At 46.4% G+C, this 15,676-nt stretch overlaps 1 protein-coding gene across 5 annotated transcripts in view; it reads left to right on the forward strand.

Annotated features, from left to right (window-relative positions):
* The window catches only part of slc15a1b (solute carrier family 15 member 1b), an 85,506-nt gene extending 74,437 nt beyond the window's left edge, over positions 1–11,069 (forward strand). For all 5 annotated transcript variants that reach the window (XM_042317958.1, XM_042317956.1, XM_042317955.1 and 2 more), the window contains 6 exons: positions 2,553–2,599; positions 5,286–5,384; positions 5,474–5,591; positions 6,209–6,346; positions 6,514–6,621; positions 10,419–11,069. In XM_042317958.1, coding sequence (XP_042173892.1) covers positions 2,553–2,599; positions 5,286–5,384; positions 5,474–5,591; positions 6,209–6,346; positions 6,514–6,621; positions 10,419–10,688 — 780 coding nt within the window. In that variant the 3' untranslated portion in view covers positions 10,689–11,069. The remainder of the gene's footprint in view (positions 1–2,552; positions 2,600–5,285; positions 5,385–5,473; positions 5,592–6,208; positions 6,347–6,513; positions 6,622–10,418) is intronic.
* Positions 11,070–15,676: the final 4,607 nt, after the last annotated feature.

A 15,676-nucleotide genomic window follows, 5' to 3' on the forward strand; every position in this document is an offset into this window, starting at 1 on the left:
ATCTACCATTCTGGTCTTGGTCTGTTGATCTACCATTCTAGTCTTGGTCTGTTGATCTACCATTCTGGTCTTGGTCTGTTGATCTACCATTCTAGTCTTGGTCTGTTGATCTACCATTCTAGTCTTGGTCTGAGTTGATCTACCATTCTAGTGTTGGTCTGTTGATCTACGATTCTAGTCTTGGTCTGAGTTGATCAACCATTCTAGTCTTGGTCTGAGTTGATCTACGATTCTAGTCTTGGTCTCAGTTGATCTACCATTCTAGTCTTGGTCTGTTGATCTACCATTCTAGTCTTGGTCTGAGTTGATCTACCATTCTAGTGTTGGTCTGTTGATCTACCATTCTAGTCTTAGTCTGAGTTGATCTACCATTCTAGTCTCAGTCCAAGACTCACTCTATCAGCCACGGTCTGTTGTTGATATCAGTCTCTCAGCAACTATGTCTGTTGTTGATATCAGTCTCTCAGCAACTATGTCTGATGTTGATATCAGTCTCTCAGCGACTATGTCTGTTGTTGGTATCAGTCTCTCAGCCACTATGTCAGTTGTTGATATCAGTTTATCAGCCACTGTGTCTGTTGTTGATATCAGCCACTATATCTGTTGTTGATATCAGTCTATCTGCCACTATGTCTGTTGTTGATATCAAATCAAATCAAATTTTATTTGTCACATACACATGGTTAGCAGATGTTAATGCGAGTGTAGCGAAAAGCTTGTGCTTCTAGTTCCGACAATGCAGTAATAACCAACAAGTAATCTAACTAACAATTTCAAAACTACTGTCTTATACACAGTGTAAGGGGATAAAGAATATGTACATAAAGATATATGAATGAGTGATGGTACAGAGCAGCATAGGCAAGATACAGTAGATGGTATCGAGTACAGTATATACATATGAGATGAGTATGTAAACAAAGTGGCATAGTTAAAGTGGCTAGTGATACATGTATTACATAAGGATGCAGTAGATGATATAGAGTACAGTATATACGTATGCATATGAGATAAATAATGTAGGGTATGTAACATTATATTAGGTAGCATTGTTTAAAGTGGCTAGTGATATATTTACATCATTTCCCATCAATTCCCATTATTAAAGTGGCTGGAGTTGAGTCAGTGTCAGTGTCAGTGTGTTGGCAGCAGCCGCTCAATGTTAGTGGTGGCTGTTTAACAGTCTGATGGCCTTGAGATAGAAGCTGTTTTTCAGTCTCTCGGTCCCAGCTTTGATGCACCTGTACTGACCTCGCCTTCTGGATGATAGCGGGGTGAACAGGCAGTGGCTCGGGTGGTTGTTGTCCTTGATGATCTTTATGGCCTTCCTGTAACATCGGGTGGTGTAGGTGTCCTGGAGGGCAGGTAGTTTGCCCCGGTGATGCGTTGTGCAGACCTCACTACCCTCTGGAGAGCCTTACGGTTGTGGGCGGAGCAGTTGCCATACCAGGCGGTGATGCAGCCCGCCAGGATGCTCTCGATTGTGCATCTGTAGAAGTTTGTGAGTGCTTTTGGTGACAAGCCGAATTTCTTCAGCCTCCTGAGGTCAGCCTCCTGAGGTTGAAGAGGCGCTGCTGCGCCTTCTTCACGATGCTGTCTGTGTGAGTGGACCAATTCAGTTTGTCTGTGATGTGTATGCCGAGGAACTTAAAACTTGCTACCCTCTCCACTACTGTTCCATCGATGTGGATAGGGGGGTGTTCCCTCTGCTGTTTCCTGAAGTCCACAATCATCTCCTTAGTTTTGTTGACGTTGAGTGTGAGGTTATTTTCCTGACACCACACTCCGAGGGCCCTCACCTCCTCCCTGTAGGCCGTCTCGTCGTTGTTGGTAATCAAGCCTACCACTGTTGTGTCGTCCGCAAACTTGATGATTGAGTTGGAGGCGTGCGTGGCCACGCAGTCGTGGGTGAACAGGGAGTACAGGAGAGGGCTCAGAACGCACCCTTGTGGGGCCCCAGTGTTGAGGATCAGCGGGGTGGAGATGTTGTTGCCTACCCTCACCACCTGGGGGCGGCCCGTCAGGAAGTCCAGTACCCAGTTGCACAGGGCGGGGTCGAGACCCAGGGTCTCGAGCTTGATGACGAGCTTGGAGGGTACTATGGTATTGAATGCCGAGCTGTAGTCGATGAACAGCATTCTCACATAGGTATTCCTCTTGTCCAGATGGGTTAGGGCAGTGTGCAGTGTGGTTGAGATTGCATCGTCTGTGGACCTATTTGGGCGGTAAGCAAATTGGAGTGGGTCTAGGGTGTCAGGTAGGGTGGAGGTGATATGGTCCTTGACTAGTCTCTCAAAGCACTTCATAATGACGGAAGTGAGTGCTACGGGGCGGTAGTCGTTTAGCTCAGTTACCTTAGCTTTCTTGGGAACAGGAACAATGGTGGCCCTCTTGAAGCATGTGGGAACAGCAGACTGGGGTGGATATCAGTCTATCTGCCACTATATCTGTTGTTGATATCAGTCTATCAGCCACTATGTCTGTTGTTTTATCAGTCAGCCACTATGGAATGTAACATCCCCTCCTGTTTCTCTCTCGTATGCTCTCTCCAGGTTTACGACTTGAGCAAGAAGCCTGATGACGGCATGAACGCCATCAGGTCAGTTACAACAGTCCCATTAGTGTTTAGGGTCAGGACCCTGAGTGTTACAACAGTCCCATTAGTGGTTAGGGTCAGGACCCTGAGTGTTACAACAGTCCCATTAGTGGTTAGGGTCAGGACCCTGAGTGTTACCAACAGTCCCGTTAGGGTCAGGACCCTGAGTGTTACAACAGTCCCGTTAGTGGTTAGGGTCAGGACCCTGAGTGTTACAACAGTCCCATTAGTGGTTAGGGTCAGGACCCTGAGTGTTACAACAGTCCCATTAGTGGTTAGGGTCAGGACCCTGAGTGTTACAACAGTCCCGTTAGTGGTTAGGGTCAGGACCCTGAGTGTTACCAACAGTCCCGTTAGTGGTTAGGGTCAGGACCCTGAGTGTTACAACAGTCCCATTAGTGGTTAGGGTCAGGACCCTGAGTGTTACAACAGTCCCGTTAGTGGTTAGGGTCAGGACCCTGAGTGTTACCAACAGTCCCGTTAGGGTCAGGACCCTGAGTGTTACAACAGTCCCGTTAGTGGTTAGGGTCAGGACCCTGAGTGTTACAACAGTCCCATTAGTGGTTAGGGTCAGGACCCTGAGTGTTACAACAGTCCCATTAGTGGTTAGGGTCAGGACCCTGAGTGTTACAACAGTCCTGTTAGTGGTTAGGGTCAGGACCCTGAGTGTAACAACAGTCCCATTAGTGGTTAGGGTCAGGACCCTGAGTGTTACAACAGTCCCGTTAGTGGTTAGGGTCAGGACCCTGAGTGTTACAACAGTCCCATTAGTGGTTAGGGTCAGGACCCTGAGTGTTAAAACAGTCCCGTTAGTGGTTAGGGTCAGGACCCTGAGTGTTACAACAGTCCCGTTAGTGGTTAGGGTCAGGACCCTGAGTGTTACCAACAGTCCCGTTAGTGGTTAGGGTCAGGACCCTGAGTGTTACCAACAGTCCCGTTAGTGGTTAGGGTCAGGACCCTGAGTGTTACCAACAGTCCCGTTAGTGGTTAGGGTCAGGACCCTGAGTGTTACCAACAGTCTTGTTAGTGGTTAGGGTCAGGACCCTGAGTGTTACCAACAGTCCCGTTAGTGGTTAGGGTCAGGACCCTGAGTGTTACCAACAGTCCCGTTAGTGGTTAGGGTCAGGACCCTGAGTGTTACCAACAGTCCCGTTAGTGGTTAGGGTCAGGACCCTGAGTGTTACAACAGTCCCATTAGTGGTTAGGGTCAGGTCAGGACCCTGAGTGTTACCAACAGTCCCGTTAGTGGTTAGGGTCAGGACCCTGAGTGTTACCAACAGTCTTGTTAGTGGTTAGGGTCAGGACCCTGAGTGTTACCAACAGTCCCGTTAGTGGTTAGGGTCAGGACCCTGAGTGTTACCAACAGTCCCGTTAGTGGTTAGGGTCAGGACCCTGAGTGTTACCAACAGTCCCGTTAGTGGTTAGGGTCAGGACCCTGAGTGTTACCAACAGTCTTGTTAGTGGTTAGGGTCAGGACCCTGAGTGTTACCAACAGTCCCGTTAGTGGTTAGGGTCAGGACCCTGAGTGTTACCAACAGTCCCGTTAGGGTCAGGACCCTGAGTGTTACAACAGTCCCGTTAGTGGTTAGGGTCAGGACCCTGAGTGTTACAACAGTCCCATTAGTGGTTAGGGTCAGGACCCTGAGTGTTACAACAGTCCCATTAGTGGTTAGGGTCAGGACCCTGAGTGTTACAACAGTCCTGTTAGTGGTTAGGGTCAGGACCCTGAGTGTAACAACAGTCCCATTAGTGGTTAGGGTCAGGACCCTGAGTGTTACAACAGTCCCGTTAGTGGTTAGGGTCAGGACCCTGAGTGTTACAACAGTCCCATTAGTGGTTAGGGTCAGGACCCTGAGTGTTAAAACAGTCCCGTTAGTGGTTGGGTCAGGACCCTGAGTGTTACAACAGTCCCGTTAGTGGTTAGGGTCAGGACCCTGAGTGTTACCAACAGTCCCGTTAGTGGTTAGGGTCAGGACCCTGAGTGTTACCAACAGTCCCGTTAGTGGTTAGGGTCAGGACCCTGAGTGTTACCAACAGTCCCGTTAGTGGTTAGGGTCAGGACCCTGAGTGTTACCAACAGTCTTGTTAGTGGTTAGGGTCAGGACCCTGAGTGTTACCAACAGTCCCGTTAGTGGTTAGGGTCAGGACCCTGAGTGTTACCAACAGTCCCGTTAGTGGTTAGGGTCAGGACCCTGAGTGTTACCAACAGTCCCGTTAGTGGTTAGGGTCAGGACCCTGAGTGTTACAACAGTCCCATTAGTGGTTAGGGTCAGGACCCTGAGTGTTACCAACAGTCCCGTTAGTGGTTAGGGTCAGGACCCTGAGTGTTACCAACAGTCTTGTTAGTGGTTAGGGTCAGGACCCTGAGTGTTACCAACAGTCCCGTTAGTGGTTAGGGTCAGGACCCTGAGTGTTACCAACAGTCCCGTTAGTGGTTAGGGTCAGGACCCTGAGTGTTACCAACAGTCCCGTTAGTGGTTAGGGTCAGGACCCTGAGTGTTACCAACAGTCTTGTTAGTGGTTAGGGTCAGGACCCTGAGTGTTACCAACAGTCCCGTTAGTGGTTAGGGTCAGGACCCTGAGTGTTACCAACAGTCCCGTTAGTGGTTAGGGTCAGGGTTCTGAACTGATCAATGAGTTATCCATCTAAAGTGTTCCTGGCCTGTTGTTTTGCTCTTTCATACCGTAGATTTGTGAATGGTTTGGGCAGTCCGTTGAATGTTACGTTGGGAGTCGGTGACATCGCTCCTCTGTCTGTCTCCAACTACAGTCTGGTTCCACAGGGAAAGTGAGTGGCTTTTTGCTTCATATCAACACACATTCATACCGTATGGGGGGGACGAGGAGAGAGATCTGATTGGCTGTTGTGTGTCTCAGGGCGGAGTTTACCATCATGAACAGAGGTGGTGCATCGTGTCTGTACTCTAAAGAGCTGGGCTTTGGCAGTGCCTTCACCCTCGTCATACCATCCACATTCAACATTGGAAGCCCTGATGTAAGTCCTCTATCCTATAACCCCTGATACCTAACCCTCAACCAAACTAGCAATGTGCTGTGTCTGATTGTGTTGTGAAGGCCCATGTTGGGCTGTTTACCAGGGTTTTACTGCATGTTTTTCTGTTTGCTGTGTCTGATTGTGTTGTGAAGGCCCATGTTGGGCTGTTTACCAGGGTTTTACTGCATGTTTTTCTGTTTGCTGTGTCTGATTGTGTTGTGAAGGCCCATGTTGGGCTGTTTACCAGGGTTTTACTGCATGTTTTTCTGTTTGCTGTGTCTGATTGTGTTGTGAAGGCCCATGTTGGGCTGTTTACCAGGGTTTTACTGCATGTTTTTCTGTTTGCTGTGTCTGATTGTGTTGTGAAGGCCCATGTTGGGCTGTTTACCAGGGTTTTACTGCATGTTTTTCTGTTTGCTGTGTCTGATTGTGTTGTGAAGGCCCATGTTGGGCTGTTTACCAGGGTTTTACTGCATGTTTTTCTGTTTGCTGTGTCTGATTGTGTTGTGAAGGCCCATGTTGGGCTGTTTACCAGGGTTTTAAAACATGTTTTTCTGTTCTTTGCTGTTTATTCTTTTTGTAGTAATAGTGTTTCATGTGTTGATTACTGTGTCCAGTGTTGGCAGGCCATCCAGGTGGTAGAAGACATCAAGCCCAATACCATCCACATGGGCTGGCAGATCCCTCAGTACTTCCTCATGACAGCAGGAGAGGTGGTGTTCTCTGTCACTGGCCTGGAGTTCTCCTACTCGCAGGTAGGGGGCGCCACTGTCCTCTCTCACCCGTCACACGAGCCTTGATCTCTAGTGGCTCTCTTCTCTGTCATCCAAACACAACTCAACTCAGACCTGTTACTTTGTCAATTAACTTTCAATTCTCATCTCAACCCAAAACCTAATGCACACCTCTTCTTGCTCTGCAGGCGCCTAGCAACATGAAGTCGGTGCTGCAGGCTGGTTGGCTGTTCACCGTCGCCGTGGGAAACATCATAGTGCTGATTGTTGCCGAGGCAGCACAGCTCCCAGATCAGGTTACTACAGATCTTCTAACATCTAGAACCCTATAAAACCCTCTAAACAATACTGACCACTGTACTGAGGTCAGATAGGACCTAAGTTCATTGATATCTAAACCTTGTTGTCTGTGTGTTCCAGGGGGTTGAGTAGTGATATTAACCCCTGTGTGTTCCAGGGGCAGAGTAGTGATATTAACCCCTGTGTGTTCCAGGGGGCAGAGTAGTGATATTAACCCCTGTGTGTTCCAGGGGGTAGAGTAGTGATATTAACCCCTGTATGTCTGTGTGTTCCAGTGATATTAACCCCTGTGTGTTCCAGGGGGCAGAGTAGTGATATTAACCCCTGTGTGTCTGTGTGTTCCAGGGGGTAGAGTAGTGATATTACCCCCTGTGTGTTCCAGGGGGCAGAGTAGTGATATTAACCCCTGTGTGTCTGTGTGTTCCAGGGGGTAGAGTAGTGATATTAACCCCTGTGTGTTCCAGGGGGTAGAGTAGTGATATTAACCCCTGTGTGTTCCAGGGGCAGAGTAGTGATATTAACCCCTGTGTGTTCCAGGGGCAGAGTAGTGATATTAACCCCTGTGTTCCCTGTGTGATATTCCAGGGGCAGAGTAGTGATATTAACCCCTGTGTGTTCCAGGGGGCAGAGTAGTGATATTCCTGTGTGGGGTAGAGTAGTGATATTACCCCTGTGTGTTCCAGGGGGCAGAGTAGTGATATTAACCCCTGTGTGTCTGTGTGTTCCAGGGGGGGTAGAGTAGTGATATTAACCCCTGTGTGTTCCAGGGGGGGGCAGAGTAGTGATATTAACCCCTGTGTGTTCCAGGGGGCAGAGTAGTGATATTAACCCCCTGTGTGTTCCAGGGGCAGAGTAGTGATATTAACCCCCCTGTGTGTTCCAGGGGGCAGAGTAGTGATATTAACCCCTGTGTGTTCCAGGGGCAGAGTAGTGATATTAACCCCTGTGTGTTCCAGGGGGCAGAGTAGTGATATTAACCCCTGTGTGTTCCAGGGGGGCAGAGTTCCAGGGGGTGATATTAACCCCTGTGTGTTCCAGGGGGTAGAGTAGTGATATTAACCCCTGTGTGTTCCAGGGGTAGAGTAGTGATATTAACCCCTGTGTGTTCCAGGGGGCAGAGTAGTGATATTAACCCCTGTGTGTTCCAGGGGGCAGAGTAGTGATATTAACCCCTGTGTGTCTGTGTGTTCCAGGGGGCAGAGTAGTGATATTAACCCCTGTGTGTGTTCCTGTGGGGGCAGAGTAGTGATATTAACCCCTGTGTGTTCCAGGGGGCAGAGTAGTGATATTAACCCCTGTGTGTTCCAGGGGGCAGAGTAGTGATATTAACCCCTGTGTGTTCCAGGGGGCAGAGTAGTGATATTAACCCCTGTGTGTTCCAGGGGGCAGAGTAGTGATATTAACCCCTGTGTGTTCCAGGGGGCAGAGTAGTGATATTAACCCCTGTGTGTTCCTGTGTGTTCTGTGTGGGGGCAGAGTAGTGATATTAACCCCTGTGTGTTCCAGGGGGCAGAGTAGTGATATTAACCCCTGTGTGTTCCAGGGGGCAGAGTAGTGATATTAACCCTGTGTGTTCTGTGTGTTCCAGGGGGCAGAGTAGTAGATATTAACCCCTGTGTGTTCCAGGGGGCAGAGTAGTGATATTAACCCCTGTGTGTTCCAGGGGGCAGAGTAGTGATATTAACCCCTGTGTGTTCCAGGGGGAGAGTAGTGATATTAACCCCTGTGTGTTCCAGGGGGCAGAGTAGTGATATTAACCCCTGTGTGTCTGTGTGTTCCAGGGGCAGAGTAGTGATATTAACCCCTGTGTGTTCCAGGGGGCAGAGTAGTGATATTAACCCCTGTGTGTTGTCTGTGTGTTCCAGGGGCAGAGTAGTGATATTAACCCCTGTGTGTTCCAGGGGTAGAGTAGTGATATTAACCCCTGTGTGTTCCAGGGGGCAGAGTAGTGATATTAACCCCTGTGTGTTCCAGGGGGCAGAGTAGTGATATTAACCCTGTGTGTTCCAGGGGCAGAGTAGTGATATTCTGTGTGTTCCAGGGGGGGGTAAGAGTGTTCCAGTGATATTAACCCCTGTGTGTTCCAGGGGGCAGAGTAGTGATATTAACCCCTGTGTGTTCCAGGGGGCAGAGTAGTGATATTAACCCCTGTGTGTTCCAGGGGGCAGAGTAGTGATATTAACCCCTGTGTGTTCCAGGGGGCAGAGTAGTGATATTAACCCCTGTGTGTTCCAGGGGTAGAGTAGTGATATTAACCCCTGTGTGTTCCAGGGGGCAGAGTAGTGATATTAACCCCTGTGTGTCTGTGTGTTCCAGGGGGTAGAGTAGTGATATTAACCCCTGTGTGTTCCAGGGGGCAGAGTAGTGATATTAACCCCTGTGTGTCTGTGTGTTGTGTGTCTGTGTGTTCCAGGGGGCAGAGATATTAAGTTGATATTAACCCCTGTGTGTTCCAGGGGGGGCAGAGTAGTGATATTAACCCCTGTGTGTTCCAGGGGCAGAGTAGTGATATTAACCCCTGTGTGTTCCAGGGTGTAACCCCTGTGTGTCTGTGATATTAACCCCTGTGTGTTCCAGGGGGCAGAGTAGTGATATTAACCCCTGTGTGTTCCAGGGGGCAGAGTAGTGATATTAACCCCTGTGTGTTCCAGGGGGTAGAGTAGTGATATTAACCCCTGTGTGTCTGTGTGTTCCAGGGGGCAGAGTAGTGATATTAACCCCTGTGTGTTCCAGGGGGTAGAGTAGTGATATTAACCCCTGTGTGTTCCAGGGGGCAGAGTAGTGATATTAACCCCTGTGTGTCTGTGTGTTCCAGGGGGTAGAGTAGTGATATTAACCCCTGTGTGTTCCAGGGGGAAGAGTAGTGATATTAACCCCTGTGTGTCTGTGTGTTCCAGGGGGTAGAGTAGTGATATTAACCCCTGTGTGTTCCAGGGGGCAGAGTAGTGATATTAACCCCTGTGTGTTCCAGGGGGCAGAGTAGTGATATTAACCCCCCTGTGTGTTCCTGTGGGGGCAGAGTAGTGATATTAACCCCTGTGTGTTCCAGGGGGGCAGAGTAGTGATATTAACCCCTGTGTGTCTGTGTGTTCCAGGGGGCAGAGTAGTGATATTAACCCCTGTGTGTTCCAGGGGGCAGAGTAGTGATATTAACCCTGTGTTCCAGGGTGCAGAGTAGTGATATTAACCCCTGTGTGTTCCAGGGGGCAGAGTAGTGATATTAACCCCTGTGTGTTCCAGGGGCAGAGTAGTGATATTAACCCCTGTGTGTCTGTGTGTTCTGTGTGTTCCAGGGGTAGAGTAGTGATATTAACCCCTGTGTGTTCCAGGGGGGTAGAGTAGTGATATTAACCCCTGTGTGTTCTGTGTGTTCCAGGGGTAGAGTAGTGATATTAACCCCTGTGTGTTCCAGGGGGTAGAGTAGTGATATTAACCCCTGTGTGTTCCTGGGGTAGAGTAGTGGGTGTTAGAGTAGTGATATTAACCCCTGTGTGTTCCAGGGGGTAGAGTAGTGATATTAACCCCTGTGTGTTCCAGGGGGTAGAGTAGTGATATTAACCCCTGTGTGAGAGTAGTGATATTAACCCCTGTGTGTTCCAGGGGGTAGAGTAGTGATATTAACCCCTGTGTGTTCCAGGGAGTAGAGTAGTGATATTAACCCCTGTGTGTTCCAGGGGGTAGAGTAGTGATATTAACCCCTGTGTGTTCCAGGGGGCAGAGTAGTGATATTAACCCCTGTGTGTTCCAGGGGGCAGAGTAGTGATATTAACCCCTGTGTGTCTGTGTGTTCCAGTGGGCAGAATACATCCTGTTTGCCTCTCTCCTTGTGGTGGTGTGTATTGTGTTCGCCGTCATGTCCTACTTCTACACCTACACTGACCCAGCGGAGATCGAGGCCCAGTTCCGCCAGCCGGAACACGAGCCGGAGGAGAAGAAGAGAGATCGGGTTGAGATGGAGAGAAAGGACTCAGACTGCAGCAAGGGCAGCAAGGGTTCTGACAAGAAGAAGAGGGATTCTGTTGTTGAGCAGCATAACCAAGACGTCAAACAGAGCAAGATGTAAAACTCCCCATTCACACCACCTCCTCCTCCTGAACCAATCAGAACAGGTCTCAGAGAGAGAACCATTGGAACTTAATCTTATGAACATTAATCCTTACAGCTTTATGGGTAAATTTGGACTTTGATATATTGTAAATAATTTTTTACAACGATTTATTTTGCACCATGTAGCAAAAGCAACATTATGAATGTATTTTTGCTCATCATAATTTATTCGAAAGAGGATATACTGTATGAATGACCATTCCTATTCATTTCCGTGTGTTTTGTGTACTGGATATGTAGTTGTTTTGGGTTTGATGTTGCCAGGGACTCTTGGTATTAATTCCACACCAAGTGGGTCCCTGGCAGTCAAGTGCTTCAATAAAGAGGATAAGTCTAACTTTGTGTCGTGATATTGTTAGCCAGGTGTAAGGTAATCATTAGTCCAAACCGTAGCAAACCACTTTGTTTTGCAACGAAAATGAGTTTCTTTTGGACAAAATCAGACCGCTCCATCCCATGGATCAGAAAACCAGTCAGGTTCTGGTGTGACCACCATTTGCCTTGTGCAGCGTGATGCATAGAGCTGATCAGGCTGGTGATTGTGAATGTCCCATTCCTCTTCAATGGCTGTGTGGAGTTTGATATTGGCAGGAACTAGAACACAAACGGCTGTGCATCTACTAGGGCCAAGATGTCCAGGCGTACCACAGGGTTGGATAATTAGACCTTGTTATTCCTCATCTATATCAATAACCTGACTGCTGGGTCTAGTACCATACTAATCTATATCAATAACCTTACTGCTGGGTATTCTACCGTACCATACTAATCTATATCAATAACCTTACTGCTGGGTCTTCTACCATACCATACTAATCTATATCAATAACCTGACTGCTGGGTCTAGTACCATACTAATCTATATCAATAACCTGACTGCTGGGTCTTCTACCATACTAATCTATATCAATAACCTTACTGCAGGGTCTTCTACATCAATAACCTTACTGTGGGGTCTTCTACCATACTAATCTATATCAATAACTTTACTGCTGGGTCGTCTACCGTACCATACTAATCTATATCAATAACCTGACTGCTGGGTCTTCTACCATACTAATCTATATCAATAACCTGACTGCTGGGTCTACTACCATACTAATCTATATCAATAACCTTACTGCTGGGTCTTCTACCATGCTAAACTACAGTGCCTTGCGAAAGTATTCGGCCCCCTTGAACTTGCGACCTTTTGCCACATTTCAGGCTTCAAACATAAAGATATAAAACTGTATTTTTTTGTGAAGAATCAACAACAAGTGGGACACAATCATGAAGTGGAACGACATTTATTGGATATTTCAAACTTTTTTAACAAATCAAAAACTGAAAAATTGGGTGTGCAAAATTATTCAGCCATTAAGTTAATACTTTGTAGCGCACCTTTTGCTGCGATTACAGCTGTAAGTCGCTTGGGGTATGTCTCTATCAGTTTTGCACATCGAGAGACTGACATTTTTTCCCATTCCTCCTTGCAAACAGCTCGAGCTCAGTGAGGTTGGATGGAGAGCATTTGTGAACAGCAGTTTTCAGTTCTTTCCACAGATTCACGATTGGATTCAGGTCTGGACTTTGACTTGGCCATTCTAACACCTGGATATGTTTATTTTTGAACCATTCCATTGTAGATTTTGCTTTATGTTTTGGATCATTGTCTTGTTGGAAGACAAATCTCCGTCCCAGTCTCAGGTCTTTTGCAGACTCCATCAGGTTTTCTTCCAGAATGGTCCTGTATTTGGCTCGATCCATCTTCCCATCAATTTTAACCATCTTCCCTGTCCCTGCTGAAGAAAAGCAGGCCCAAACCATGATGCTGCCACCACCATGTTTGACAGTGGGGATGGTGTGTTCAGGGTGATGAGCTGTGTTGCTTTTACGCCAAACATAACGTTTTGCATTGTTGCCAAAAAGTTCAATTTTGGTTTCATCTGACCAGAGCACCTTCTTCCACATGTTTGGTGTGTCTCCCAGGTGGCTTGTGGCAAACTTTAAACAACACTTTTTATGGATATCTTTAAGAAATGGCTTTCTTCTTGCCACTCTTCCATAAAGGCCAGATTTGTGCAATATACGACTGATTGTTGTCCTATGGACAGAGTCTCCCACCTCAGCTGTAGATCTCTGCAGTTCATCCAGAGTGATCATGGACCTCTTGGCTTCATCTCTGATCAGTCTTCTCCTTGTATGAACTGAAAGTTTAGAGGGACGGCCAGGTCTTGGTAGATTTGCAGTGGTCTGATACTCCTTCCATTTCAATATTATCGCTTGCACAGTGCTCCTTGGGATGTTTAAAGCTTGGGAAATATTTTTGTATCCAAATCCGGCTTTAAACTTCTTCACAACAGTATCTCGGACCTGCCTGGTGTGTTCCTTGTTCTTCATGATGCTCTCTGCGCTTTTAACGGACCTCTGAGACTATCACAGTGCAGGTGCATTTATACGGAGACTTGATTACACACAGGTGGATTGTATTTATCATCATTAGTCATTTAGGTCAACATTGGATCATTCAGAGATCCTCACTGAACTTCTGGAGAGAGTTTGCTGCACTGAAAGTAAAGGGGCTGAATAATTTTGCACGCCCAATTTCTCAGTTTTTGATTTGTTAAAAAAGTTTGAAATATCCAATAAATGTCATTCCACTTCATGATTGTGTCCCACTTGTTGTTGATTCTTCACAAAAAAATACAGTTTTATATCTTTATGTTTGAAGCCTGAAATGTGGCAAAAGGTCGCAAAGTTCAAGGGGGCCAAATACTTTCGCAAGGCACTGTATATCAATACCTGACTGCTGGGTCTTCTACCATACTAATCTATATGAATAACCTGACTGATGGGTCTTCTACCATACTTATCTCTATCAATAACCTGCTGGGTCTTCTACCATACTAATCTATATCAATAACCTGACTGCTGGGTCTTCTACCATACTAATCTATATCAATAACCTGCTGGGTCTTCTACCATACTAATCTATATCAATAACCTGACTGCTGGGTCTTCTACCATACTAATCTATATCAATAACCTGCTAGGTCTTCTACCATACCATACTAATCTATGTCAATAACCTTACTGCTGGGTCTTCTACCATACTAATCTATATCAATAACCTGCTGGGTGTTCTACCATACCATACTAATCTATATCAATAACCTTACTGCTGGTTCTTCTACCATACTAATCTATATCAATAATATTACTGCTGGGTCTTCTCCCATACCAATCTATATCAATAACCTTACTGCTGGGTATTCTACCATACAAATCTATATCAATGGCCAGACTGCTGGGTCTTCTACCATACTAATCAATATCAATAATATTACTGCTGGGTCTTCTACCATACTAATCTATATCAATAACCTTACTGCTGGGTATTCTACCGTACTTCCCCTTCTCTTTGCTGATGACACCAATTTGATTTTATCACACAATTTTCATTCACTAATTAATGAAACCAACTCAGTCATGGACATTTTCTGATAAGTTCCAGATATTTAGTTTATCTTTAAATGTTAAAAAATCTACATTTTATTGTGTTCACTAGTAAGAATGAGAAATGATGTGTTACATAATTAAAACATAATAATAATAAAAGAGTGAATCTGAATGTTTGGGAATGAAATGGATCCCCTGGATTCCTCTGAGTTGTAACAGTTATCCTGGAACCATCACATTCAATATGTCTGCAGCAAAGTGACGAAATGTGTTGGTATCAGGGGGTTGGCATCAGGGGGTTGGCATCAGGGGTTGGCATCAGGGGTTGGCATCAGGGGTTGGCATCAAGGGGTTGGCATCAGGGGTTGGCATCAGGGGTTGGCATCAAGGGGTTGGCATCAGGGGTTGGCATCAGGGGTTGGCATCAGGGGGTTGGCATCAGGGGGTTGGTTCATCAGGCTTCTTAACTCTATATTAGAGCTTCATTTACCCAGATCTCAGTCACTGTAATATTGTCTGTGCATATGCCTCCTACCTACACCCTCATTATACAAAATACATTTACAAGACAACCCACCTCCTCTCTAATTACCTGGCTCCACCTGCACCTTTGTTTAAGAAACTCAATATTCTGTCTACTTAGGACATTAATGTACACCAATTCGTACAAATACTCATACCTCGAAGACAGTTTACCTACACCCTTCAATGGATTCTTCTAGGTCCCAGTTTACCTAAACCCTTCAATGGATTCTTCAGGTCCCAGACAGTTTACCTAAACCCTTCAATGGATTCTTCTAGGTCCCAGTTTACCTAAACCCTTCAATGGATTCTTCTAGGTCCCAGTTTACCTAAACCCTTCAATGGATTCTTCTAGGTCCCAGTTTACCTAAACCCTTCAGATTCTTACCAGTTTACCACCCTTCAATGGATTCTTCTAGGTCCCAGTTTACCTAAACCCTTCAATGGATTCTTCTAGGTCCCAGTTTACCTAAACCCTTCAATGGATTCTTCTAGGTCCCCAGTTTACCTAAACCCTTCAAGTTCTAGGTCCCAGTTTACCTAAACCCTTCAATGGATTCTTCTAGGTCCCAGTTTACCTAAACCCTTCAATGGATTCTACCAAGGTCCCAGACAGTTCACCTACACCCTTCAATGGATTCTTCTAGATCCCAGTTTACCTAAACCCTTCAATGGATTCTTCTAGGTCCCAGTTTAAACCCTTCAATGGATTCTACCAGGTCCCAGTTCACCTAAACCCTTCAATGGATTCTTCTAGGTCCCAGTTTACCTAAACCCTTCAATGGATTCTTCTAGGTCCCAGTTTACCTAAACCCTTCAATGGATTCTTCTAGGTCCCAGTTTACCTAAACCCTTCAATGGATTCTTCTAGGTCCCAGTTTACCTAAACCCTTCAATGGATTCTTCCAGGTCCCAGTTTACCTAAACCCTTCAATGGATTCTTCCAGGTCCCAGTTTACCTAAACCCTTCAATGGATTCTA

This window comes from Oncorhynchus tshawytscha, unplaced genomic scaffold (assembly GCF_018296145.1).
Source record: "Oncorhynchus tshawytscha isolate Ot180627B unplaced genomic scaffold, Otsh_v2.0 Un_contig_237_pilon_pilon, whole genome shotgun sequence".
Classification (NCBI taxonomy): Eukaryota; Metazoa; Chordata; class Actinopteri; order Salmoniformes; family Salmonidae; genus Oncorhynchus; species Oncorhynchus tshawytscha.